The 26,387-nt window shown below is 65.1% G+C and overlaps 1 protein-coding gene across 1 annotated transcript in view; it reads left to right on the top strand.

Moving 5' to 3' along the window:
* The window catches only part of PLEC (plectin), a 72,486-nt gene that overhangs the window by 34,030 nt on the left and 12,069 nt on the right, over positions 1–26,387 (top strand). Inside the window, exons 4-34 of the mRNA XM_008571697.1 lie at positions 13,791–13,852; positions 14,062–14,076; positions 14,187–14,276; positions 14,647–14,682; positions 15,180–15,257; positions 15,345–15,437; positions 16,451–16,617; positions 17,123–17,238; positions 17,319–17,425; positions 17,505–17,624; positions 17,699–17,794; positions 17,968–18,095; positions 18,340–18,433; positions 19,050–19,204; positions 19,289–19,607; positions 19,686–19,763; positions 19,844–20,005; positions 20,213–20,317; positions 20,395–20,490; positions 20,771–20,896; positions 21,832–21,984; positions 22,077–22,231; positions 22,328–22,454; positions 22,564–22,747; positions 22,819–22,976; positions 23,123–23,301; positions 24,753–24,891; positions 24,979–25,335; positions 25,407–25,490; positions 25,577–25,681; positions 25,785–25,962. Coding sequence (XP_008569919.1) covers positions 13,791–13,852; positions 14,062–14,076; positions 14,187–14,276; positions 14,647–14,682; positions 15,180–15,257; positions 15,345–15,437; positions 16,451–16,617; positions 17,123–17,238; positions 17,319–17,425; positions 17,505–17,624; positions 17,699–17,794; positions 17,968–18,095; positions 18,340–18,433; positions 19,050–19,204; positions 19,289–19,607; positions 19,686–19,763; positions 19,844–20,005; positions 20,213–20,317; positions 20,395–20,490; positions 20,771–20,896; positions 21,832–21,984; positions 22,077–22,231; positions 22,328–22,454; positions 22,564–22,747; positions 22,819–22,976; positions 23,123–23,301; positions 24,753–24,891; positions 24,979–25,335; positions 25,407–25,490; positions 25,577–25,681; positions 25,785–25,962 — 4,062 coding nt within the window. The remainder of the gene's footprint in view (positions 1–13,790; positions 13,853–14,061; positions 14,077–14,186; positions 14,277–14,646; positions 14,683–15,179; positions 15,258–15,344; positions 15,438–16,450; positions 16,618–17,122; positions 17,239–17,318; positions 17,426–17,504; positions 17,625–17,698; positions 17,795–17,967; positions 18,096–18,339; positions 18,434–19,049; positions 19,205–19,288; positions 19,608–19,685; positions 19,764–19,843; positions 20,006–20,212; positions 20,318–20,394; positions 20,491–20,770; positions 20,897–21,831; positions 21,985–22,076; positions 22,232–22,327; positions 22,455–22,563; positions 22,748–22,818; positions 22,977–23,122; positions 23,302–24,752; positions 24,892–24,978; positions 25,336–25,406; positions 25,491–25,576; positions 25,682–25,784; positions 25,963–26,387) is intronic.

Here is a 26,387-nt window from a genome sequence, read left to right as displayed (position 1 = left end):
TGCCCTGCCTGCCTGGGGTTGGCAAGGGGGACGACAGGGCAAGGTGGGCCGCCGGCAGGGGTCAGCCCAGGGACCCATGCAGACCTGTGGAGGTCAATGGGCTTAGGGGCTGTGGGTGTGGCTTAGAATCATTTGGGGACAGTGTGGGGGTCATGGGTTGGTTTGGTGGGGGGCTTGGAGATTTGGGGGAATTAGGGAATCACAGTACAGATGCACGGGGTGAGCATGGGGGAGTGCGGGAGGTCAGCGTGGGTCTGTGGGGTGGACAGGACGGGGAGAGGGAGAGATCACTGCGTGCGTGGGGGGTGGAGGACAGGCGCGAAAGCAGGAACTTCTGTAGGCACAGGGCTGGGCCGGGCCAGGCGCGGGCCCGAGGGCAGGCGTGGACCCCAGCTGGCGTTGGTTCTCAAAGCCACCGCCCTGGTGGTGTGCAGGGTCTGCAGGCACTGCTGGGTGAGGGGCGTGGCGGCACCCAACCCTCCAGACCCGGTCTTCAGTGTCCTGGTGGGGCTGGCCCCCTTCCCGACTGGGCTGGCGGGGGCGCGGGGCAGGGAGAGCGGTGCCGCAGTGAGCTGGCCCGGCAGGAGGGCTTTGGGAACAGTTGGCTGTGCCCTGAGTCTCTGCGGCCCACCACATCACTGTGTGTGTGTGTGTGTGTGTGTGTGCGTGTGTGTCGGCGGTGCACTGTGTTTGGAGTCCGCTCCGTGGCGCCATGGCGACGGCCTCATAAACCCGCCCCATGCTCTGCTCCTTGGCCGCCTGCCCGGCTGCCCAGCGCCTCCCACCTCCAGATCCTCCTCCCCCGCCCTATTTATAATCAGTTCCTGGGTTTGCAGTGCTTGGTGGGAATGGGTGTGCCGACTTGGGGAGAACACAGATCCGGGTGGGGCTGGGGGCACAGCCTGAGAGACATGGGGTGTTGGTGGGATGGGGGTGCAGAATATCCATGGTTGGACCCTCAGTTGTGGGGGGGTGATGGGTGTGGCTGGCCAGGCCTTTCCCTCCCTGCTGACCCTCCCCTGTATGGTGTTCCTCTCTGTCCACCTGGCCCAGGGTGGGGAGTCTGTGTGGGCGGCAGAGGCACCCAGCCTGGGGTGGCAGGGACGTGGTGACTTTGATTCCCTGTGGCAGATGGCAGTCTCTGGCCTCAACAGCTGGCCTGGAGGGGGGGCTGGATAGAGGCCCCACTCAGAGCCCCCATTCTTCGCTCTGCTCAGAGCGCCCTGTGCTCAAAGAGGATGCGGTGATTCTGGGCTGCCCCTGATTTGGCTTAGCGTGGGGAGTGTTAAATTGGGTGGCCCCTGCGTCCGGGCCTGGCGTTTGGAGGTGGGAGCTCTCTCCCTTGCCTGCCCGATGGACAGCAGCCAGTGGTGCCCACAACCTGCCTGCCGATGTGCTCGGGAAGTTTCCGCCTGCTGCTCCCCCGAGACTCCTGCTTCTTCCTCGGGCCTTAGTCCTCTTCTCTCAGACCCCCAGGTCCCCCCAGGTCTTGGCAGCTCAGCACCCCCCTGTTCAGATCCCTGTGAATTTATGATGCCCTAAAGACCACATCCCTGAGTTGGCTCCCTGGCCTGAGGACCCCCTCCTGTGCTCTCTGCTCCACACCCCCCCCCGCCCATTCTGCTACCTCTTTCTTTAGATTTTTGGTCCTTATCTACCCCCCAACCCCCATTCCCCCCAACACAGTCCTAGGAACCTTGAAGGAAGTGTTTAGAAACTGATGTAATTTCTGATATTGGAGCCTTGAGGCCTGGGGCGCAGCCAAGGGGTGGCTGCTGCCTTGAAGTGCCCCCGACTCTGCGAGGGGCCCCGATGGCTGTGGGTGGGAGGGGCCGCCCGTGCTGCTGAGTCAGAGGGGCCGGCCCGGGCGTCCTGGAGGAGGGGGGGGGAGGCTCGCGCCAGCGGTCGGGCAGGCAGCAGTGCCGGCAGGAATCGCAGGGAGCCAGGCGCCGCGAGCCACACGGTCCCGCAGCCCGCACCCTTGCGCTCAGCGCCCGAGCCTGCCTGCCCTGCCTTGGCCTCTGTTGCTCCCTGTGCTGAGGGAGCCTCGTTGGGCCTCCTCGCTGTGCCCCACTTGCTGCCTTCACCCTACGCCACCCGCCTGCCTGCCCCGGCAGCCATGGTGGCTGGCATGCTCATGCCGCTGGACCAGCTGCGGGCCATCTACGAGGTGCTCTTCCGTGAGGGTGTGATGGTGGCCAAGAAGGACCGGAGGCCTCGCAGCCTGCACCCCCACGTGCCCGGCGTCACCAACCTGCAGGTCATGCGTGCCATGGCCTCCCTGCGGGCTCGGGGCCTGGTCCGGGAGACCTTCGCCTGGCGCCACTTTTACTGGTACCTTACAAATGACGGCATTGCCCACCTGCGCCAGTACCTGCACCTGCCGCCGGAGATCGTGCCTGCCTCTCTGCAGCGTGTGCGCCGCCCCGTCGCCATGGTGATGCCCGCACGCCGCACCCCACATGTGCAGGCTGTGCAGGGTCCCCTGAGCAGTCCACCCAAGCGGGGTCTGCTGCCGGCTGAAGACCTGGCCCGTGAGGAGCGGAGGGTCTATCGCCGGAAGGAGCCTGACGCAGGGGCACCTGAGACCCCTGTGGTGCCTGCAACCACCCTGGGGACTCTGGCCAGGCCAGGTCTGGAGCCTGCCCCAGCCACAGGTCAGCTGCATCCTGGCCTCAGGCCGTGAGGGGTGGGAAGGGGGGGCTCTGGCTGTCCAGGGTGCCCAGGCCTAGGCCTGGTGGGCTGGTGTGGGCAGCATGTGTGCAGGGTCTCTGCTCACACCAGCAGGTGGCGCCTTCTCTGCCTGAGGGTGCTGGGTGCTCTGCACCGTGGACACACGTGGCTCCTCCTCCTGGGTCGAGGACCCGGTGGTGCCTCAGGGCTGGGGCGGGGTTTGCAGGGCCTGGGCCGGCAGGCCAGCTGTTGGTACAGCCCTGCCCGCTCCAGCCCCAGCCCGACTGTCCAGCACGGCCCTCATCTCTGCCCCCGCGTGTTCTCCTCCTCCCAAAGGGCTGTCTGCTGGGAGGCCCCTTCTGCACAGACGTGGGGGGTATGCTGGCATGAAGCTGGTGTAGCTGTTCTCCAGCAGAGTTGCCCCTGGCAAACTGCTTGACCTGTCTGGGCCTTGAGTCTGCACAGTGAGCAGGGTGACACCTGTCCCCCGGGTGGTTGCATGGTTCAGATTGAGTACTGCACAGAGAGCGCTGAGCATCAACAGTGTCTGGGTGCTCGGCCGGCTTGGGGTTGGTGATGTCCTGCGGGTGTCCCTGGTGGTGTGGGGAGAAGAGCAGACCCCAGGCAGGAACATCCTCTGGCAGGACAGAGGCCAGGGCGTGACAGGTGCTGGGCCCAGCCCAGGGTGTAATCCGCCTGTCTTGGGTGAGAGTCATTGTGTCCTAGGAGACGAGGACAGGCCTCATCATCCCAGGGACTTCCAGAGACCCCTCACTCTGCCCTTTCTCTATGGCCTCCTTCTGTTCCCAACAGCAGGATGCAGGTGGGTGTCCCCTGCAGCCTGAACCTCATGTATGCACTCCCAGGGCACATTGTCCTCAATGCCAGCTCAGGGTGGCCTGTACCCCCTAGCATGAGGCAGGCACAGCCCCCTCTTCCCTGTTTGTGGCTCACCAGCTGGGGAGGGACTTGCTGTCTGGGGGGTGGGAGAGGAGGCCGGGGTGAGCCTGGCAGGATGAGCAGGAGTTTGCCGGCGGGGGGCGGGGGGGCGGTGAGGGGACTCAGGTGCAGGCTGCAGTTGGGGCACAGGTCCCTGTGCAGGGTACTGAGTGGGAGCTGCAGTTCCGGCCCGGTTTGGGTCGGACCCACTAGGGCCTTGTTGTGGGACCCCATCTGGGATAGTCAGTGAGGTTGCTGGGTAGGGGGCGGCCTCCTGACTCTCTCTGTGGCCTTGGGCAAGTCAGGGGGCCTCTCCAGGTCCTCTGCAGATGGGTGGTAGTGTCTCCTGAGAAGCGGTGTGGGTCCAAGAATGCTTGGCCGGGTGCTCAGTCGAGGTCCCAGTCCCTGGGGCCTTCTCCTGGCCTTTCCTTTGCCCGGTGCCCCTGCCCACCCTCAGCCATGTGGCAGACCAGCCTCTCCTCTTCCTCGGTCATGCGTGAGTGGGAGCCCTCCCCTCCTTTTCTCTCCTTCCTTCCTTGTCTGTGGCCAGGCTGGGCCAGCTGGGAGGGCAGTTGGCAGTGGGGCTGGGGGTGGGAGTGCTGGGTGTGGCCATAGCAGGCAGAGGGGACGGCACCCCCTGTCCCCGACGAGGTGACTCAGTCTTCCTTTCCCAGCCACAGTCCCCGGTGGCAGCTCAGAGTTTCCAACAGGAAATGAGCTCCAGCTCCGGGCTGAGTCAGGGCCGCAGGCGTGGGCCCCCTCCTTCCCCTGGCCCTGCAGGGCTGGGCGTGGCACCAGCCCAGGCCTGGATCCCCCAGGCCCACATCAGTGGCAGGGGTCATGATGGCTCCATGTTCAGGCCAGTGTGGTCCTAAAATGGTCTCCTCAGGGTTTTAGATGTGACCAAGTGAGGGGTCTCCCCAGAGCATGGCCCCCCCCAGCGGGTTGGCAGAAGGGCAAGGTTGGGAGCTTGGGGGCAACTGCCTCAGTCACCAAAGTGGCCCCGGTTAGATGGGCCGTCTCTGTCCATGCGGCCCTGGCTAGGGAGCCATGGCCATGGCAGGGCCAGTTGGGAGTGCCTGCTGTACCCGCCCCCGCCTGCAAGGCCCCTGCTCCCTGTGCCCTGCTGGTCTCCTGGTCTGTGCCATGGGGCCCCCATGGGCCGCCTGGTGGCCCATCCATGTGGGAAAGTGTCCACTTGCTTGTTCAGCCTCACGTGGGTGGGGCCGGACCCAGACTGAGCCCCTGCCCCAGGGAGCCCCCAGACATGTGGGGATGAACTGGGAGAGAAGAGAGCACCGGGGAGGTGGTGTTAGGAGCAATCAGGGAGGGCCCTGTGAGGAGGAGCCCTGAGCGGAGGCCGGGCGGATGAGGGGGAGCCCATGCCAAGAGCAGCCGGCGGAGGGGGGGTGGAAGGAGGGTGGAGGGAGGCCGGGCTGGCCAGGGGGTGAGGACACGTGGAAGACCCCTGCCTCTGCTGAGGAGTTTGGGTTTACTTTGTGTGGTGGAAAGCTGTTGGAGTGGGTTTTTATATAGAAATTTCATTTATGTTTGAAATAGCAATGCTTTGCCTGGCTCAGTTTCAGAATGAGCCTAGAAGTATGTAGAGAAAAGACACCACCTGAAGGCTCCTGGTCACTGCTCTCAGAGTAACTGAGACTGTAACACCCAGGCTGCCGCCGTCACGTCCCTGCCTTTGCACAGACACACAGTTATGCACCTTGACTTTACCATGTGACCCTGTTTGGAGGTGGGATGTGGGGTTTCTGTGTGGATCTCTAGCTTTGCGGAGATATTCGTAGAACCACAGCAGGTTTTTAAGCAGAGGTTATGGTGGGTTACATTCTCATGCACTGGGTCCTGCAGCAGCTGGGGGGAGGAGGTGTGGAGGAGAGGCCTGGAGACAGTTGGGGGGTCTTTTGCCCAGGCTGGAGATCACAGGGCGTGGGACTAGGCTGGCTGTGGGGGACTTGGGCAGAGGATGGGGCCAGAAGCACAGGCTCTGATTCCACGTGGCCATGCAGAACGCTACTGGGCACATGGACGACTGGAATGTGGCAGGGCCGGGCTGGCAAGGCCTGGGGGCCTGCGAGGGAAGGGGAGGCTGAGGGGTGGGGTGGGCTGGGTGGGGCAGGCATAGTAGGGAGGGCCAGTGGGCCTGAGGGCCTGAGGGAGCAGGGATTGTGGGCAGGCTTGCCTACCCCACCCCCATGCTGCCCGCCTGGGCTGGTCTGACCCGTTGGTCCGCTGGGCTATGGCTCTGCTGGGCTCACTGACTAAGGGGTGGCCATGAGGAGGAGCCACAGCTCCCAGAGCTGGGTGGGGAGTCCCAGGCATGAGCGAGCCCTCCCACCCCTTCCCTCCTTCCTGCTGTGCCTTCCTCTCTGCTGGCTCTCAGCAGCCCGGCCGCTGCTTGGTGGCCATGGACAGATACAGCATGGAGGAGCTGATCCAGCTGGGCCAAGGTAGGGCAAGGCAGAGATGGGGGCTGTGGACCCTGGGAGGGCCAACAGTCCCCATGCCCTCAGATGTCAGAGTCTGGGGATGCGGGGATGGGCGTGGCCCCTCAGAGCTGCCCCAGGGGTGTGTGTGGGAGGGGGTGTCCTGGAAGCACAGGTCCTGCACCAGGCCTCTGAGGGTGGTGGAGGGGCTGCCCACTGCAGCCTGGGGCACTTCTGCTCTGGGAGCCAGTCCTCTCACAGGCTCTTGTGTCACAGGCTCCTCTGAGGCTTCCCGCAGCCTGTGGCATGGGTGGGCTGAGAGGGCCAAGGACCGTGCCTGCTAGCTCGGCCCCTGCCTGCTGCTGGACAGCTGCGGCCCTGCGCTTGGCCAGGAGTTGGGTGCTGTCTGGACTGCCTTTGGGGCTGCTGGCATCCTTGACTCCCAGGCTTCCCTGAGCCAGCCCAACTGGTCACCACAGGCCAGTTTCCTTCAGAAATGAGTTTCTGAAGAGGAGGGCTGGGGCAGGAGGCAGGAGGTTAGGGTCAGGGCCCTCTCCTCATTGCCACAGTCTCCCCAGTGTGAACCAGGGTGTTCCAGCCCAGCAGTCAGAGGCCAAGACCGAGGCTGAGGCTGCACACACTGGAGAGCCCACCTGGCTGTGTGACAACGGGCCACCTCCTCACCCTCTCTGTGCCTCAGTTTTCTCATTGGTACTATGCATTAATAGCATAGGACTTACTTCACAGAGTTCACATAGGGTTAAAGTAGAATACGCTTGATACACAGGAAGTGCTACAAAACAGGTATATGTTATTAGACATTCCGGTCCTTGACATCTGCCTGCCAGGGCTGAGAGGGTCCAGCCCAGCAGGCCCAGTGGGTTTAGGCTCCCAGGAAGAGAGGGGCAGGATCATGGCCCTCCCAACCCCATGTCCTGCTTCCCTGGGTGCACTGAGATCCAGGTCAGCATGGGACAGGGTGTGGGCTTGCCTGTGACAGGGGACCTCTGAACCCAGGCATTCCACAGACCAGGGCTGCTGGGGGCTCTGGGGTGGGACCAGGGCAGACTCCCTCTCTGACTCAGGAGGGACTTTCCCCACTCCAGACCCCTGGACACCAGGAGAGCCCTAGGGTGGGAGGCACAGGCCTCTGCTGTGGGATGGGCCCCCCATGTGGCCTTGGCCCGGTTTGGGGCTGCCTGGGTCTCTAGCCGGCACTGTGACCTTGGGGAGGCTGTGCCGTCCATCCCAGGGCCAGGTGTTGTGCTGAGTGGCTTGCGCAGGGCCCTCTGGGAGAGAGGGGAGTGGTGCCCCCTTGGCCTGTGTGGCGTTTCCCAAGAGCACCCCTCGAGGTGGGCAGGGAGGGGCGGGGGGTCTGCACCCCTTCCCCTGAGGACATGAGCCTGGCCGCTCATGCCTTGTTCCAGGTGGCTCCTGACGCCAGGATGATCTTTATTATTAGAATCACCAGTGGGAGCTTGGCGGGTGGTGGCGGGGGGTGCCGTGCAGCCCGACCGGACTCCAGTGACGGCCACGGCCCGGGTGCCCGTACCCCGCGTCATGTTCTAAGTCTGGACAAGTGACGGGCCTTGCCTGCTCTCTGCAGATATTTATATCCTCCCGGGCCCCCTGCCCACCACTCCCCTCCCCCACGGGCTGCTGCTGACAGCGACACGGCTGCGCCCTCCTCCCACCGTGCACTGCCGCTGCCGGGCTCGCCGCTGCCTGCGAGGGGCCTGTGACCCTCCCCACACCCCTTACCCGCTCCCTGTCCGCCCCGTGGGCTCCTGTCGCCATCCCCAATGAAGATCGTGCCCGGTAGGTGGGGGAACCCCTGAAAGTGTAAGAGCCTAGCCAGGGCGGCGCGGGGCTGGAGGCAGGGGCGCCTTCCTTCCCACTGAACGCTTCCCAGGCCCTCCCCTGACCCTGTCTGCAGTCCCACACACGGGGCAGGGGGCACTGGGACTTGCGAGGAGGGCTGGTGTCTTTGAGCGTGGTCGGGCAGCTGCAGGCCTGGGGGGGGAGTGAGGGCCTGGGCACTGGCATCCACCCGCCCTCAGTGCCTGGCAGTGTCCCCAGGAGGGCACCCTTGGTGGTAGAGTGGGTGCTCGGGCCTCCTTCTGATGAGGCGGCGAGGCTGGGCTTTCCTTGGGAAGGAGGACCTGAGCCGAGGCCGCCAGGCTGTGCTGGGGGGGCTGCGGCTTGGCCACGCGTCGCCACTGGCCCCTCCTCCTGGCGGGTGTGGCCGTGGGCAGGCAGGGGTTAAGGCTCCAGCTAACCTTGAGCGTGGATAGGGTGGCTCTGCGCAGGGACAGCTGAGCCGGCAGCGGTGGGGAGCGAGGGTGGGGAGGCGCGGAGGGCTGGGCAGGAGGAGGGAGAGGAGGCGGCGCAGTTGGTGCAGCGGCGGGACAGTGCCTCCGGCTGTCTCCTGGCTGCCCCCCGGCTGTCTCCCAGCTGCCAGGGATGGTGCCGTAGGGCGGCCCCGGGGGCGCTCCCCCTGGCTCGCTCTTCACGCAGGCAGGGGGCTCTCGAGCCTTGGAGCAGCCGGTTCCTGGTGCACCAAGGGAGGCTGCGCTGCTTTTCGTGGCGGCCATGGAGCCGTCGGGCAGCCTGTTTCCCTCCCTGGTGGTCGTGGGCCACGTTGTCACCCTGGCCGCCGTGTGGCACTGGCGCAGGGGGCATCGGCGGGTGCAGGACGAGCAAGGTAAGCACCTCTCGTGGCTGCCGGCACAGCCAGTCACCAGCTGCTGCACTCGCGGGCCGGGGGCGGGCCGGGGGCGGAGGGGCCGCCTCCCTGCTGCCCCTGGGCCCTCCTCTTCCTGTTCCTGAGCTAAACACCAGCGCATGTTTGGGAAAGCGGTTTGGCCCCCTTCCTCGATCCTCCGTTGAAGATCCTGCCAGCTTCCCTGTGGTGGCCGGGCCCTGCTGCTGTCATCAGCCTGGAGCCTGTGCTGGATGGGTGATGGGAGGACAGACTGGCGGTGGGCTCTGGGTTGGGGAGCACGGGTAGTGCAGGAGTACCCCCTCCTGAAGGGAGGCCCCTCCCCAGTTGCCACAGCAGGAACAGGTGAGCGCAGGTGGCTGGTGCGTGGCGCTGTCCTCCGCCCACAGAGTGTGGGGTTGAGCTGCACACAGGCATGGCAGGTGCCCGAGTTCCCTCGGCCAGGGCCTAGGACCAGCCTTGGGGCAGGCAGCCAGGCAGGACTGTGCCCTCTGCTGCTCAAAGTCACCAGCTCCTGGGCTGTAGTCCGAAGGGCAGCCATGTCCAGCACCGATGAGGTGGGGCCGAAGTGAATGTCCCTGGGGATTGGGCAGTTCCTCACGTGGCTTCTGATCAGAGGAACTGCCCTAATGGGGACATGGAGGCTGTGCTGGGTCTGCACCGGGGTGCACCTTGGCTGGCCGGGACGAACCTGCGATGGGGGAACTAGCCAGGGCTGCCCCCTAGCGGGCCTGCTCGGTCTCCGCCTTGTGTGTCCGGTCGCCTGGACTTGAGATCTGAATCAGGGTGGGGCTTTGGGCGTGGCTCGGGGGATTCCCGGGAGCAGCCAGTGACTCAGCTGCAGGCCAGGACGTTGGTTACTTTCACAGGCTGAGGGCTTCTTCCCTTTGGATGTTTTTGGTTGGGGACCAGACGCTGGCCCTCCCTTCGTCCGTCCCTCAGCCCACATGGGGAAGGGGCTCCCCTTCGGCCACTGTCCTGACCACTCACTGCCCCCACCGCCCTGCGGTGCTCAGACACCCCATTTCTGTTCTGGCTGGTCTCTGCCCACCGCCTCCGCACCATCCCCCACCTTCCTCCCTGGGCCCCCCTCCCCAGCCGCTAGGGCGCATCCTGCTGGGAGTGGCCCTCCTGCAGTTGTCAGTCTAGGGGTTTCCCTGTGCATGGGCATCCGCTGGTGCTCCCCCCCTGGAACCTGGGCCACCAGCGAATTCCCAGGCTGCTTTGTCCCTGAGGGCAGCCCCCCACCCCCATCTCCAGGCGGAGGGGGGTCCTCTCCCTGTAGGTTGGGGCGTGGCTTCCTGGCCTGCACTGGGCGGGGCCACCCCACCAGGGGCAGGTTCTTCGGGTCTGGGCCTCACGCCTGCTGTGGGCGGGCGGGGTAGGATGTGGAGAGCCCAGCTGCGACCTGGCAGTGCAGGCTGGGAGCAGAGGCGCGGCCACTGTCAGGCTTGCCGTGCTGTCTGTCCTGGGCAACCCCAGGGTACCCAGGGCTCATGGCTGCGGCAGGCATGTGGGGGGCGGGGGGCGCCTTTGCCTCGCAGAGGGAGGTCGTTCTGGAACGGCCGTGCTGGCTGGACGGGGGCTGCGAGCGGGCCCGCAGGGGCTACCTCTACGGGCAACTGTGCTGTGTAGGTGGGTGTGGCCATGGGGTTGGTGGCACAGGATGGGTGGCCATAGCTCTCACTGGGGCTGGGTCTCCACTGGGAAAGGCCACCGGGGCCATGACGGGGGTGGTGCCTGGCCCAGGTATAGCCCCGCTGGGTTCCGGAAGCACCTGGGGAGGAAGTTTTGGGGATGTCACCCTCTTGCATTTGTCTGTCTCTGGAGAAGGGGGATGGGGAGAGGGGTGGGGCTGGGGGTGCTGGTCCACCCCCGCTGCTCCACGCCAGCCTGGGCGTTGGCGATGAGGACTCGTGGGATGAGAGGGAGGCACTGGAGGCGTGGCTCGGGGCCCTCTGCAGATTTGCAGCTCTCCCTGGCCAGCGGGGATCCCTGCCTTGTCCTTGGGGGTTTCCATCCCAGGCCCATCTTCACTAGCTGTGAGGCCTCCAACATTGGTTTCCTCATCCGCAAAAAAGGGTGAGGGTACTCCTCGGAGGGCCGTGGGCAGCTCCTTTCCCCTAGGGGATGCTGGGCTGCCCTGGACAGTCCAGGGGTCACACCAATGCCGGGGGCTCTCCTGGGGTGGCTCGGACAGAGGTGGGAGAGCCACTGAGGTGTGCAGCAGTATTTGAAGGGTCGGCATGGCCTGGCTGGGGCCAGATGGGGACTTGGCCAGGCTGGGAGGAGTTGCCTGTTGGTTTGAGGGTCTGGATAGGATGGATGGGGAAGGGGCATCTACAGCCAGCGGCAAGGGCGGGCAGGGCTGGGAGGGAGGGGACACGGGGAAGGAGCTCAGGGGCAGGAAGCCTTCCAGGTTGCCGGAGGCTTGGGGAATGGGGGGCCCCTGCAGCATCCTTGGAGACCTGTTAGTGGCAGAGGATGCTGGAGATGGGGACTGTCCGGAACTGGGGTAGGGGTTCCCAGGAGTCATGGACAGCAGGCTTGGCTCCTCCAGGTTCCAGCTGTTCCTGGAGTTCCCTGTACCCACCTCCTGGCCCAGACCCTCTCAGAGCCATATGGCAGGATCTCTATCTGATGAGCTTTGTGAACTCAGGACCCCTGCTGGGGACAGGGGTCCTCTGAAGAGGCAGACTGTTTCTGTAGGCTCCAAACCTGAGAAGGGGGGCTGGTGGTGTGTTGGGGCTGCGAGAAGCCCTTGGGTACACTGTTCTGGGAGCACTAACCAGCATGGGGTCAGATTTGGGATTTTAGAGCACCTCCAGAGAGTGATGAGCTGGTGTCTGGTGGGGTTGTGGGGACCGCTGGGCTGGACAGGGCAGAGCAGGAGGGTCTCCCTTCACTTTGTGCCAGGCTGAGTCCAGGCTTGGAGGGTGTCTTCAGCAGTGCTGGGGTAGGGGGAGGTAGGTATAAGACATTTGGCAGAGTCCTGGGGACTGGCTGTGCCCCTCAGTGTGGGGCGGTGGGGGTACTTAACCAGCACTGCCTGGCTTGGGCACCCCCCCACCCAGTGTGGTTTTGGTGCCCTCTTGTGGCCACCACTGGCAGTGGGGGGGGTGAGCTTTTCCGGGAACAGAGGCCTGGAGGCGTGCTGTGGGAAGGGGGGGGGAGTTTCCTCAGCAGCTCACAGCTGGATCGCATCGAGCCAGATGCAGAGACTGGAAAATTCTTGTGGTTCGTGGCGGTACATTCTTTCCTGTGGGGCTGGGCAGTCCTAGACGCCCCACAGACAGCTCGGTCCACAAGCTGTGGGAGCTAGAGGCCCAGCCAGGGCGACGGTCCCGGTGCCGGGCACCTTTTGCCCGGGTCTCCCACCTTTACAGCCCGGAGCAGCTGCTCTCTACAAGCCCCACCCGACTGCTAACAGCCCTGCACCCGTCCAGCCCCCAGGTGTGGCTTCCTTTCCAGTGAGTCACACAGCGCCTGAGTCCCCCTCCCCAGCCCTGACTCACTGGCTGGGCCCCCTCCAGGGGCTCCCCACCACCGCCAGCACCCCCCACCCCACATGGAGAAGTGTTCCTGCAGCTTGGCGCCTTAATGAGTCAGCACACAGCTATGTGCCCACTTAGGCCTGAGGTGTGTTCTGCTTGGTGGGCAGTTCAGGAGGGGCTAGGCCTGGTACAGGACCCCGCGGTCAGGGAGCAGGAGCAGAGGAGCCTAGCAGGGGTGGGGGCAGAGGTCTGTGAGGACGTGCGATTCAGGTGTCAGGCAGGCTGGGGGTTCCCTCCCAGAGTCAGACCTCAGCAGGGAGGCTGGGCAGGCTGCAGGGGCAGCGCTGGACTGTTCTCTGTGGGGAGATGTCGCCGCAGGGCCCTGGCCCAGCCATGCTCAAGCACCCCTCCCTGGTGGGGTCCTTCAGGGTGGTGGCATTCCTTTGTGGTCCTGGAAGCAGTCAGTATGCAGCGAAGTAGCAGGGCCCTTGGGGCCCTGCAGGGGCAGCGTGAGCAGGGTGGGTGAGGAAACCTGGTTTCCTGTTTCTGGCGGCCGAGGGCGTGGCCGTGGGGGCCGCCTTCCTCCTTCGGCGGGCGCCCCTCCCCGGGGCGGGCCGGCGTCGCTGGGGAGTAGGGCAGGCAGGGAGTGGCCGTGCCGACTCTGAGCGGAGCCTGTGCCCAGCAAGCGTCCGCGCGGCCCGAGCCTTCAGCTGCCTGTGTGCCACGCGGGGCGACCGGAGCGCAGCACCTGAGGGCCGAGCGACGGCCGAGGGGGGCGGGGCAGCGCCATGTCTCAGCACCGGCTCCGCGTGCCCCAGCCTGAGGGCCTGGGTGGCCAGAGAACCAGCTCGGAAGACAACCTCTACCTGGCTGTGCTCAGGGCCTCCGAGGGCAAGAAAGGTAGCGGCGGGTGCCCCTGCTGGGCAGGGCGGGCCTCTGTGGCTGGAAGGCACCTGGCAGGCGTAGGGGCCAGACTCTTGAGATGAGTGGCTGGGGGACCAGCCACATGCCCAGCATCGGTTGGACCGGTGGGGGCCTCGCTCCAACACCCCTGGAGAAGACCCACTGCCCACGGTCCCCTTTCCAACACCCCTGGCCGCGCCCGTCCCTGGCTCTGCTGCGCCTCCGCTTAGGTCTCATCAGAGGCAGCGTGGGGTGGGGGTGCGGGGTGCAGGCTGGGACTTGTGCGCTGCAGGCTCTGGGTGCGGCTGCTGGCTCTGGACCCTCCCATCTTCGTCGGAGACAATAGGGGGATTGTGCAGCAGCCCTGTGCTGTGCCTGTCCCCCTTCGTGTCCCGCAGTGCCACCTCCCGCACCTGGACCTGGGCTGGCTGGGCACTTTGGTCTCTGCTGTCCTGCCGGGGCTGGGGTCTGAGGTGGGGGCTGTGTCTCAGTGTGTGATCTGAGGGAGGCCTGAGGCTGGGATCTGGCCGGCCAGGCTGCTGCGTCTGCACAGTAGCTACCTGGGGGCCGCCCTGGGCTCCTCCCAGGCCCCAGGTGAACTGGCCTTTTCTCCCCCAGATGAGCGGGACCGTGTGCAGAAGAAAACCTTCACCAAGTGGGTCAACAAGCACCTCATCAAGGTTGGTGGCGCCTGCTTGCAATGTGTGTGGGGGGTGGTCACAGGATGAGAAGACGGGGTGGGGTTCAGGAGGGTGCCTACCAGGGCTGTCTTGTCCTCAGCGCCCGTGTGCTCACCTGTCTCCTCTCTGAGAACTGTTCTTTTCTGTGCTCTTTCCTTCCACGCTCCTGTCTCTTTCCTCTTCCTCCTCCTCCTGGTCCCTCCGTGTAGCACTGGAGGGCAGAGGTAGGTGCCTCCACGGGGTAGGGGCATGTTCCGTGGGCTCCTGAGGGACTTGGGCCCCCTGCCTCTCTCCCCCTGGGGTCAGTGCCTGGCTCTTTGGTCTGTCCCTGCAGGCCCAGCGGCACATCAGTGACCTGTACGAAGACCTCCGTGATGGCCACAACCTCATCTCGCTGCTGGAGGTCCTCTCGGGGGACAGCCTGGTATGTGCACCCGCCCTCCTCTGTGGCCTCGCTGGCCTTCACTGGACACCCCTGCCTGCCTTCTCTCCTTGGGCCCTTTCCCAAGTGCCTACTCTGTGTCCAGCTTGGCCCCCTCCTGCCTTCTCCCTGGGAGTGGCCCGGCCTCGCCCCACTCTGTGCCTTCCAGTCCAGGGTGTCGGGCATTGCAGCTGAGGGCTGGCCTGGGAGTGACCACGACCCCCGAGCCACAGGCCGCTCCAACCCTTGCTACCCTACGCCTTGGGACCCTAACACAGTAACCTCATGCTCTGCTCTGCTTTGGTTTCTCTGCTGCTTGGACTCTGAACCTTGATCTCTGCCCTTTACCCTTTGTGCTGCTCTGGCTGGGCAGCTGAGGGAGCGGGACGTAATCAGGAGCTTGCGCCTGGTGAGTGGTTGTGCCTGCTGGCCACAGCGGCACGCGGGCTCCCCAACACGGTGGAGCCCCGCTCACTGTGTCTGGCGGCTCATCCTGCTCTCGGGTGGGCAGACAGCTGTGTGTTCAAGCCGCTGGCTGTCACTCCTGCTACATGGCCGGGGCTGGGCCTGGGACCACCAGGAGCTGCCATGGCTGCTGCCGCTGCCAGGCAGTAGGACTCTCCCCTCCAGTGCCACCACCAGTGCGGCTTCCTCGCTATTGTCTCCTCCCCGCCCCCTTCCTTCCTTCCCGCAGCCTGGGTTGCTGGACTTCCCCTGGCCCCACCCCCTGGGCTGGTGGCCTCCCTCTCCCAGCTCAGGAGGGTGCACCTGGGGTATGGGAGGGGCCGCTGCCCCACTGGGGAAGACCTTTGGTTTGGTCACTAGAGCTGCTCCGGGGGGACTGAGGGGTGGGGCCCAGAGTGGTAGCCGCCCCGTGGCCAGTGACCAGGCCCCATCTCCTTTCAGCCCCGAGAGAAGGGGAGGATGCGCTTCCACAAGCTGCAGAACGTCCAGATCGCCCTGGACTACCTCCGGCACCGCCAGGTAAGGCTGCCCACCTGGCCCCAGGCCCCTCACCTCTCTCCAAGCCAGCCCTGCCTTGCAGACCATGACTGGGCCACTTTCTCACAGGTGAAGCTGGTGAACATCAGAAATGATGACATCGCCGACGGCAACCCCAAGCTGACCCTCGGCCTGATCTGGACCATCATCCTGCATTTCCAGGTGGAGAGGCCGCCCCGGGAGGCCCCAGGGTTGCCATGGGCTCCTTGGCTGGTGGGCTGGCCTGGTTCCTGGCTGAGGTGTGGCCCAGGAGGTGGCGCCCTTGTCATGGTGCACCTGGGAGCCTTCCTGCCAGCCCCAGCCCTTTCTTGGCGCGTGGCCTGAGGGCCCAGGCCTCCCTTCAAGGCCTGTCTATCCCGCGCCCTCTGGCCCCTGCCCTCTGGCCCTGGCTGGGCAGGGCCCGCAGATCCTCCCTGCAGAGGAATGTGTTCTCTGCAGCTTGCCCTGGGGAAGCTTCTGGAGCAGCACAGGCTGCACCGGCTGACTCACCCACTGCTTGTCCTGGCCGCACAGGAAGCCACAAATCTGAGAGGGGTGGCAGAGCCAGGGTGGCACGCAGCTGAGTCACACAGGCAGTTGGAAGCTAGGGACAGGCAGGCGGGTATGCTGACAGGCCATGGCCGGCACAGCAGGCCCGAAGATTGGACTAAGTGCAGGGCCAGGCAGGGCTGTGTCCCCTGCACGCCCAGACCAGACTGTGGGTGCACTCCCTGCCCAACCCCCAGAGGCCCTACCCCTGGCCTTCAACTAGAGAGGGGGCCTTGACCTGCCCCCACCCCAACTTTGACAGCTGATTCTAGGCCTGGGGACTCTGGGCCAGTTTGGGGGTCTGTAGCTGCTCTTCTTGTGTCCACTCTCCACTAGCTCTGCCCTACGCCAGCCTCTGGGGTGCACCTCCCAGCTAAGGGGAGCCCAGGGCACTCACCATATGGCAGGTAGGGTTGGGGGTTCTGACTGTTCTGTGGCAGTTGCTGGCTGGAGCAGCCTTGTCTTGTGGCACTGAGGTGTGATGGTCCCTGCTCTGCCTCAGCTGGCCTGGTGACTCCTGTACACCCCAGCTGGGTGCCAAGCCACCCCTGCCCTCATGAGCGTGGTCGTGGACACTGGGTGGGGTGGGCATGGGAAGGCCGGGTGGCCGGACTGAGCTGCTGCCTCCTGCCCGCTGCGTGGGGCAGATCTCGGACATCCAGGTGAGCGGGCAGTCTGAGGACATGACGGCCAAGGAGAAGCTGCTGCTGTGGTCACAGCGCATGGTGGAGGGCTACCAGGGCCTGCGCTGTGACAACTTCACCTCCAGCTGGCGCGACGGCCGCCTCTTCAACGCCATCATCCACCGGCACAAGTACGTGCCCCTGGGGGAGGGGGCTGCAGGTCAGGGGCACACAGAGCACCCCAGCTGGGCAACTTCAAACAAGTCGGGGCAGGAGGGTGGCAGTAGGACCGTTTTCCAATGACGGGAACCTGCCGCCTGCGGGGGTGAGTGCCAGCCAGCCTCCTCTGTGCCAGCGAGCAGGGCCCAGCCCCTCCCTCTTGCCCTGCCTGCTGCCTCCTAGGCCCTTCCCAAGCACCTCAGCAGGGGCCGGGCGTGCGGGCGGCTGCAGGGAGCCCAGGCTGACCTCTGCCATCCTACTGAGAGCGCCCGCCTGTGCCCTTGGGCTCTGGGGGTGGGGGCAGCGGGCCTATTCCAGATCTGCCCATGTGGGCAGGATTAGGGCCTCAGTGGAGTGGGCAGCATATCCCTCAGGGCGAGTCTGGGGTTAGGGTTCTGTGTGGAGGGTCTGCCCATGTGCGCCCTGCTCGGTGGGCATCCCTGACCTTGTCATGCCCACCTGCCCGTTTGTCCTCAGGCCCATGCTCATCGACATGAGCAAGGTGTATCGTCAGACCAACCTGGAGAATCTGGACCAGGCTTTCTCTGTGGCAGAGCGGGACCTGGGAGTGACTCGGCTCCTGGACCCCGAGGGTACGTGCCACGGGTCCCTTCTCCCTCTTCCTATCCCTGCCACTGGCCAGGGCGCCCTCTGATCCCACCATCCCCTGCAGATGTGGATGTCCCTCAGCCCGATGAGAAGTCCATCATCACCTACGTCTCATCTCTGTACGACGCCATGCCCCGCGTGCCTGACGCACAGGATGGGGTGAAGGCCAACGTGAGTGGTGGGCCCCCATGGGGTGGGCACGTGGGCTTGGCACCTAGCTGCACTGACCCGCTGGCTCTTGCCCACCCAGGAGCTGCAGCTGCGCTGGCAGGAGTACCGGGAGCTGGTGCTGCTGCTGCTGCAGTGGATCCGGCACCACACGGCCGCTTTCGAGGAGCGCAAGTTTCCCTCCAGCTTTGAGGAGATCGAGGTGGGCTTGCCCTTGGCTGGCAACTGGGCCTGCCTTGAGGGCCAGCGTGGCTGCTGACACCCTTGTCCCCGTAGATCTTGTGGTGCCAGTTCTTGAAGTTTAAGGAGACGGAGCTTCCAGCCAAGGAGGCAGACAAGAACCGGTCCAAGGGCATCTACCAGTCCCTGGAGGTGAGTGGTGTGTCCCGGAGCCCCAGAGCCTGGGGGCCTTGCAGAGCTTGGCATGGCCCTGTTTATCAAGCCTGCATGTCCAGGGCTGTTCCAGGTTGGGTGGGCTGGGGGCTGAGGGCCCGGCACTCCCACCCCTGCGCAGGCTCAGGCCTGGGCTTGGCCCCTGCCCACAGGCGGCGGTGCAGGCAGGCCAGCTCAAGGTGCCTCCCGGCTACCACCCGCTGGACGTGGAGAAGGAGTGGGGCAAGCTGCACGTGGCCATCCTGGAGCGGGAGAAGCAGCTCCGGAGCGAGTTTGAGAGGTGGGTGGGGGTGGTGAGGCGCGGGCGGGCGGGGCCCTGTGGTGGCAGGGGAGCCACCCGAGGGTGAGTCACTGGCTGGGGAGGAAATCACCCCCCAGGCTGGGGAAACCCAAGCTCCGGGCCAGTGGACAGTAGGCCGCAGGCAGGCAGGGAGGCCAGAGCAGGAGGGGACCTGCACCCTGGAGCCAGGGTGTGTGGCAGCTGGCCCGCTCACAGCGGTGTCCTGGGCGCTCTGGGGCTGCAGGCTGGAGTGTCTTCAGCGCATCGTGAGCAAGTTGCAGATGGAGGCGGGGCTGTGCGAGGAGCAGCTGAACCAGGCCGACGCCCTGCTGCAGTCGGTGAGGGGGAGGGGAGGGACCGAGGTGGGAGGGAGGTGGGAGGGGAGCGATGAGCCCAGCAAGGAGCCCAGCCCGCCACGCCTGCAGTTAGTGCCAGGAGGGGGCAGGCTGCCAGGCCCGTGGTGGGAAGGGTGTGGGGGCGGGAAAGCAGGCTGCAGCTCCTCCCTACGGGCGTGCAGCCAGCCCTGACTGCTTCAGCCTCTCAGGCCCTGCCCTGTCCCAGGTCCCCTACCCCGCAGTGGCTCACCATTGGTGGAGGTGGGGGGGAGGGCCCCAGAACCACTGCTGGTTGAATACCCGTGGGGTATGTAGGGCTGTGGGTCTGTGGGCCCGGGCAGGGGCTTGTTGGGGGAGGATGAGGCTCGGGGATTCCCGTGGACTTGGTCCCTGACCCTCAGAGAGCCAGTGGGTGGAGATTTGGCCCCAAGTGTGGGTAAGGAAGATGTGTGGGGTCAGCAAGGATGGAGAAGAAAGGATGGGGACCCGGCGGCAGTGGCCAGCTGAGGCCTGGGTCTCAAGTTGGGGAGGTGGGTAAGGGTGGCCACCTTGGCTGGGGTCCGTATGTGGTCAGGAGGTGGGTCAGCTGGGCTCTGGGTCACAGACAACCACTGTGCAGGATGTCCGGCTGCTGGCGGCAGGCAAGGTGCCACAGCGGGCAGGGGAGGTGGAGCGGGACCTGGACAATGCAGATGGCATGATCCGGCTGCTGTTCAACGACGTGCAGACCCTGAAGGATGGACGGCACCCACAGGGCGAGCAGATGTACCGCAGGTGGGTCCGGCCCTGCCCCTGCCTGGTGGCCTGGGCATGGGCAGCCTGGAGCTTACTGACCCCTCAGGACTCCTCTGTGTCCAGGGTATACCGCTTGCACGAACGCCTGGTGGCTATCCGCACTGAGTACAACCTCCGGCTGAAAGCAGGCGTGGCCGCCCCTGTGACCCAAGTGACCCAGGTGACACTGCAGAGCACGCAGAGGCGCCCAGAGCTGGAGGACTCCACCCTGCGCTACCTGCAGGACCTGCTGGCCTGGGTGGAGGAGAACCAGCGGCGGGTGGACAGCGCCGAATGGGGCGTGGACCTGCCCAGTGTGGAGGCGCAGCTTGGCAGCCACCGTGGCCTGCACCAGTCCATTGAGGAATTCCGGGCCAAGATCGAGCGGGCGCGGAGTGATGAGGTAAGCAGCTGCATGGGCGGCGTGGGTGGTGGCCAGGCCCCGGCCACCGCAGGCCTCACCGCCCGTCGTGTCCTGCAGGGCCAGCTCTCCCCCGCCACCCGGGGCACCTACCGTGACTACCTGGGAAGGCTAGACCTGCAGTATGCCAAGCTACTCGTGAGTGCGGTCCGGGCAGGGCTGAGGGAGGGGGGCAGCGGCTGTGGCCTGCTGACGCGTGCGCACCTGCCTGCCCACAGAACTCCTCCAAGGCCCGCCTGCGGTGCCTGGACAGCCTACACGGCTTTGTGGCAGCCGCCACCAAGGAGCTCATGTGGTTGAATGAGAAGGAAGAGGAGGAGGTGAGCTTTGACTGGAGCGAGCGCAACGCCAACATGGTCGCTAAGAAGGAGAGCTACTCGGTGAGGTGACACCTAGCCTCCCAGAACCCTGCCATGACCACCACCCCCTGCCCGTGTCTATGGTTGTCCCCCGTGGTCAGGAGCCCCTCGGGTGGCTGTGGTGGCTCCACGGAGACCAGCCTGGGACTGGGGTTGAGTCTGTTGGGAGATTGGCAGGCCCTGGCGTGGCCCAGACACCGTCTGTGAGACCCTCTGCTCCTGTGTCAGGCCCTGATGCGCGAGCTGGAACTGAGGGAGAAGAAGATCAAGGAGATTCAGGACACCGGGGACCGGCTGCTACGGGAGGACCACCCTGCTCGGCGCACAGTGGAGGTGGGTGGGGCTGCGGGGAGCACCCTGGGCCCCCAGGTGAGGGGGCAGGGCCTGACGGGGACCCTGGTGTCTTGCAGTCCTTCCAGGCGGCCCTGCAGACCCAGTGGAGCTGGATGCTGCAGCTGTGCTGCTGCATTGAGGCGCACCTGAAGGAGAACACGGCCTACTTCCAGGTGAGGACCGGAGGCTCCCCTTGCCTCCTGGCTTGGCTGCAGTGCCTCGGAAGATCCTCAGACCACCATGGCAGATGCACAGCCCCGACTGGGGCCCTCCTGTGCCTGTCAGGATGTGGCCAGCCACTTCCCACACTCTGTCCCACTGAGCTTGGATCAGAATATCCCCCAGGCCCCTCGGGGCTTTGCCTCAGGCCTCACCTCTTAAGCTTCACTGGGGCCGCTCTGGCCTGGGGCTTTGGGCCCCGTCAGCCTGGTGTGTCCCCTCCTGCTGCCCTAGTTCTTCTCAGACGTGCGGGAGGCCGAGGAGCAGCTGCAGAAGCTGCAGGAGACACTGCGCAGGAAGTACAGCTGTGACCGCTCCATCACCGTCACCCGGCTTGAGGACCTGCTGCAGGATGCCCAGGTGAGGCTGCCTCGGGGGCAGGTGCGCAGGGAGAGGGGCTGGCCTGGAGTCTGGGCTGCAAGTCCTTGCCTTGCTCCGGAGGTGGGGGGAGACTGGAGGGGCACAGTGGTGGTGAGGGCAGTGTGGGGAACTGGGGGGTGGCTGGCCAGAGCTGGAATGAGTCCCCCAACCCTGGAGCGCAGGGAGTGAGCGGAGGCCTGAGGCAGCTGCTACCGCCAGCCCTTTTGCTGTGGACGGGTGCACTGGCTTTCTGGCCTGACGTCTGGAGTGGTCACAGTCTGAAGGGCCGTGGAGGGCAGAGTGGCAGCCGGGCATGGTGCCCACATGCCCTGGGGCAGGGTGAAGGGTACCCAGGAGGGCCAGGTGCACTCGCTGGGGAGTGATCAGGGGAGAGGGGAGAGGAGGCTGGAGGGGCTGCTGTGATCTGCAAATGCCGGGGCCCCTTTGCTCCAGCATCAGCCTGAGAGGGCGGGAGAGGTGCAGGCGGCTCCAGGGTGGACCTTGACCCACAGCCTTGGACAGTCCTTGGTGAAGTTTGGCCCCCATGGAAGGGTGGGACAGGAGGAGCCGGGTGACCTTCTGCAGCCAGAAGAGGAGAGAGTAGGACGCTGTGGGGGCCAGAGCATAGCTGGGCCGTGCTCCCTTCCCCTGAGAACTCAGCAGGTGGCCAGGGGCAGGGGAAGGACAGCCAGTCCTGGTCAGGGAGGAGGAGGGTCAGGGGGATCTGCTTGGGGCCCGTCCTCCTCACAACTTCTGCCCCCGAGAGCCCCCACCCCGGGATGATTAGGAAGGACCACAGACCAGATCCTGGGGCTGCTAGGGTGTCTGCTCCCTGCTGGGGGCAGGCGCGGGGTCTTCGTGGCCCCTCTTCTGTACATACCGTGTGTCTGGATGCCGGATGTGTTGGCCCTGAGTGGTCCCTCCCTCCCCCACAGGATGAGAAGGAGCAGCTGAATGAGTACAAGGGGCACCTGTCGGGCCTGGCCAAGCGGGCCAAGGCCATCGTGCAGCTGAAGCCCCGCAACCCAGCCTACCCTGTACGGGGCCGCGTGCCCCTCCTGGCCGTGTGTGACTACAAGCAGGTGGAGGTGTGGGCTGGGCCCAAGGGCTTGACTGGGAAGGGGCATGGCTGGTGGGGGCATGGCCGTGGCCACATCATCACCGACTCTGACCACTGCAGGTGACCGTGCACAAGGGTGACGAGTGCCACCTGCTGGGCCCTGCGCAGCCATCCCACTGGAAGGTGCTCAGCAGCTCCGGCAGCGAGGCTGCCGTGCCCTCCGTGTGCTTCCTCGTGCCCCCACCCAACCAGGAGGCCCAGGAGGCCATTGCCAGGTGGGTGGCCCAGGGGTCCAGGAGCTGGAGCCGGTGGGCAGTGGGCGGGGCCTCAGACACCCCTGAGCTGGCTCTGACTGTGGCCCTGACCTGTAGGCTGGAGGCCCAGCACCAGGCCCTGGTCACACTTTGGCACCAGCTGCATGTGGACATGAAGAGCCTCCTGGCATGGCAGAGTCTCAGCCGTGACGTGCAGCTCATCCGCTCCTGGTCCCTGGTCACGGTACTACTGCCTCCTGGCTGCAGGCACTCTGGGCGTGGGGACGGGAGGTGACATCTTGTGGGGCACCCACCTGCCTTGCCTTGCGCTCAGTCCCACCTGCCACCCCCAGTTTCGCACACTGAAGCCCGAGGAGCAGCGCCAAGCCCTGCGCAGCCTGGAGCTGCACTACCAGGCCTTCCTGCGGGACAGCCAGGATGCCAGTGGCTTTGGGCCTGAGGACCGGCTCACAGCTGAGCGCGAGTACAGCTCCTGCAGCCACCACTACCAGCAGCTGCTGCAGAGCCTGGAGCAGGGTATGCACAGACAGGGCCTGGGTGGGCGGGCAGCTGGCCCGGCAGCCGATTGATCAGTACGTGTCCCCCAGGCGAGCAGGAGGAGTCTCGCTGCCAGCGCTGCATCTCAGAGCTCAGAGACATCCGGCTGCAACTGGAGGCCTGCGAAACTCGCACTGTGCACCGCCTGCGGCTGCCACTGGATAAAGAACCTGCACGGGAGTGTGCCCAGCGCATCGCCGAGCAGCAGGCAGGCACCATCCCACCCCCGTGTCCCCCCAGCGGTCTCTCTCCCCCATGTCTCCTCTCTGCCCCCACCTCCCTCCCTGGGTCTTTGATCAGTGCTGTGTATTGGGCTCTGGTGGTCAGCGTGTCCCCTCCTCGGTCTCTCCTCAGAAAGCACAGGCTGAAGTGGAGGGGCTGGGCAAGGGGGTCTCCCGGCTCTCTGCTGAGGCTGAGAAGGTCCTGGCCCTACCCGAGCCATCACCTACTGCCCCCACTCTGCGCTCGGAGCTGGAGCTGACGCTTGGCAAGCTGGAGCAGGTCCGCAGCCTGTCTGCCATCTACCTGGAGAAGTGAGCACACCTGTCTGCAGCCGGGAACTGGGTCGGGCTGTGGTGAGGCTGTGACTGTGGGAGTGTTCTGAGAAGATGACGGACAGGATGAGTGCATGAGTTGGGGGCTGCTGAGTGGCCAGCAGATGGCAGGCTCAGGCCAGGGTGGCGGCCGCAGAGATGGCGAGCATTTAGGTCCTGACACATCTTGAAGATGATGCCTGGGACTTCTGTGGGTGTAAGGGGGACAGTGCTGTTCATGGAGCTGGGGAGACCGTGGGGGTGAGGACTTAGGGGAATCTGCACTGTGGATGTCAGCAGGCAGCCAGCCCTGTCAGGAGCAAGAGGCGAAGACAGGGTTGCTATATAGGGCGGTTGATTAAAGTCATGGACGGAAAGAGATGTGGACAGCGGGAGGAGGACCAAGGGGCAGCCTGGCCCTGGTGTTGGAGAGGTCAGGAGCGAGGGGACGCCAGAGAGGATGTGGCCCAGGCCAGTGAGGATCAGAGGAGATAGGGGTTGGCCACCTGGGAGGCATCGGTGACTTCAAGAGAGGGGCTTCTTGGTGGAGAGTGGAGATGAAGACTTGCAAGGAGTAGGTAGGGGGTGGGGACTGTGGGTGAGACAATGGAGGGACAGAGGTGGTAAGAGGCCCCAGGGCCAAGGTTTGTGCCCAGGGGGCCCCATGGTCTCCTCCCCGGCCCAGAGCCCTGGGTGAGATGCACAGCCCCTGCGAGGGCCCGCGCTCTCCTGCCTGCCCTCTGCCCGTGCCCAGCTGCAGGGCCTCTTCCATCCTTGTGCTGTGTATTTCAGCATATTTTCATTCAGAGGCATAGAAGGTTGCATGCTCACGTGCATCCAATCGGAAGTGTAGAGAGAAACATTCCTCTGTCCTGTCTCTTGTCCATTCCGTTCCTGACTCACTCCTTGAAGGCCACTGGCGTTTATTTCTGATGTATTATTTCATAGACACTTCCTGTACGGCAAATGATATACCACCCTTTGTTTACCCTTTACTCACAAACACTAATATGTTGAGAGAAACATAACTGGCTGGCGTGTGGTGCCATTTTCACCCCAGACGTGCCCTCACCAGGCTTGGGCTGGAAGGCCGAGAACTGCACCCCCAGGCCCTGTGGGCATTGGACGAGGCTGGCATCCAGCTGGTGGGTTCTGCCTGCCTTAGGGCCTTGGAGTCTGCTGTTCCTGGTTGGCATGTCCTCTCTCTGGGGTTTTCAGGCTGGAGCTTAAGTGTCTCTGTGTCCGAGAAGCCCACGACCACCTTCTCCCTGAGTCTCTGTTCTCTGTGAAGCCTGTGGCCACAGAGGCTGCCGACCACCAGGGCTCTGGCCAGTCGGGGTCTGGGCTTAGCAAGCAGCACCCAGAGGGTACCCGGAGCTCTGAATCCACCCCTCTGTGCTTGTTGCCTAAGCCCGCCCTTGTCCTGCCTCTGAGCCCTGCTTTGCCCCCAGGCTCAAGACCATCAGTCTGGTGATCCGCAGCACTCAAGGGGCTGAGGAGGTGCTCAAGGCCCATGAGGAGCAGCTCAAGGAGGCCCAGGCTGTGCCTGCCACCCTTCAGGAGCTTGAGGCCACCAAGGCTTCACTGAAGGTACCAGGACAGGCCTGTGCCTCAGCAGGGGTGGGGAACCGTGGGGACCCCAGCTGAAGTGACACCCACCTCTTCTGTCCCTGACAGAAGCTGCGGGCCCAGGCGGAGGCACAGCAGCCAGTGTTCAACGCTTTGCGGGATGAGCTGCGGGGGGCGCAGGAGGTGGGCGAGCGGCTACAGCAGCGGCACGGAGAGCGGGACGTGGAGGTGGAACGCTGGCGCGAGCGGGTCACCCAGCTGCTAGAGCGGTGGCAGGCCGTGCTGGCTCAGACAGACGTGCGGCAGCGTGAGCTGCAGCAGCTGGGCCGCCAGCTGCGCTACTACCGCGAGAGCGCAGACCCACTGGGGGCCTGGCTGCAGGACGCCAAGCGGCGGCAGGAGCAGATCCAGGCCGTGCCATTGGCCAACAGCCGGGCCGTGCGGGAGCAGCTACGGCAGGAGAAGGTGGGCCCGGGAGGGTGGGGCAGCGGCGGGCGGGCGTGTCCTGGACTGTGCCGACCACCTTCCCTTCCCAGGCCCTGCTGGAGGAAATTGAGTGCCACGGAGAGAAAGTCGGGGAGTGCCAGGAGTTTGCCAAGCAGTACATTAATGCCATCAAGGTGAGGCCGCCCTCCCTCTGCCACCCTCTCCAAGCCCTGAATCCCAGGGGACACTTGCCTTGGCTGACTTCAGTGTGTCCCCACAGGACTATGAGCTCCAACTGGTCACGTACAAGGCGCAGCTTGAGCCAGTGGCCTCCCCGGCCAAGAAGCCCAAGGTCCAATCTGGATCAGAGAGCGTCATCCAGGAGGTAGGGTGGGGAGTAGGACAAGCCCAGCCTGGGCGAGGGGCTGGGTGGGCCTCGGGCTGTGGCTTCAGGCAGGGCTGACCCTGGTGCGCTCCCGTCCCGCCAGTATGTGGACCTGCGCACCCGCTACAGTGAGCTGACCACACTCACGAGCCAGTACATCAAGTTCATCAGCGAGACTCTGCGGCGCATGGAGGAGGAGGAGGTACGGTCAGGTCGGGCTGGGGGCCGGGTAGGGGCGGTGGGCTGTCTTGCTGCCTGCCCTGCCCAGCACAGCACAGCCCGTAGGTGCCTGTCCCAGATCGCTCACTGCAGCTCTCCTTATGCCCTCCTGCCTGGTGCGCCTTCCCCCCAGCACGGCCCACCCAGGCTGCCCTCACCTGTGGCCTGCCCCACCTTGGCCTGGTGCTGCACTGCTCTCCCCATGGTGGTCGGTACCTCTTCTCTCCTCTATGTTGGCGAGTGTCACCTGTGTCCCCTGGCTCTCCTGTGCACTCTTCCTGGGGATTCTGCGTTGGTCTCTCTACTGGGCCCTTTGCTGTGGGAAGAGTTGGGGGTTGTCAGGTCGTGAGGGCTGGGGACGGGTGCCCACCTGTCTAGTTCCTCCCTGCCTCTTGGGTGGCCCCGCCGACTGGCCTGCCTGGGCCTTGCCTCCTCTCTGCTTGGAGCTGCCGGCCCAGGAGTCCCTCTTTTGAGCTGGCTCAAGCCT

Source organism: Galeopterus variegatus, unplaced genomic scaffold (assembly GCF_000696425.1).
Source record: "Galeopterus variegatus unplaced genomic scaffold, G_variegatus-3.0.2 Scaffold711, whole genome shotgun sequence".
Classification (NCBI taxonomy): domain Eukaryota; kingdom Metazoa; phylum Chordata; class Mammalia; order Dermoptera; family Cynocephalidae; genus Galeopterus; species Galeopterus variegatus.
This window is presented reverse-complemented; position numbering and strand designations above follow the sequence as displayed.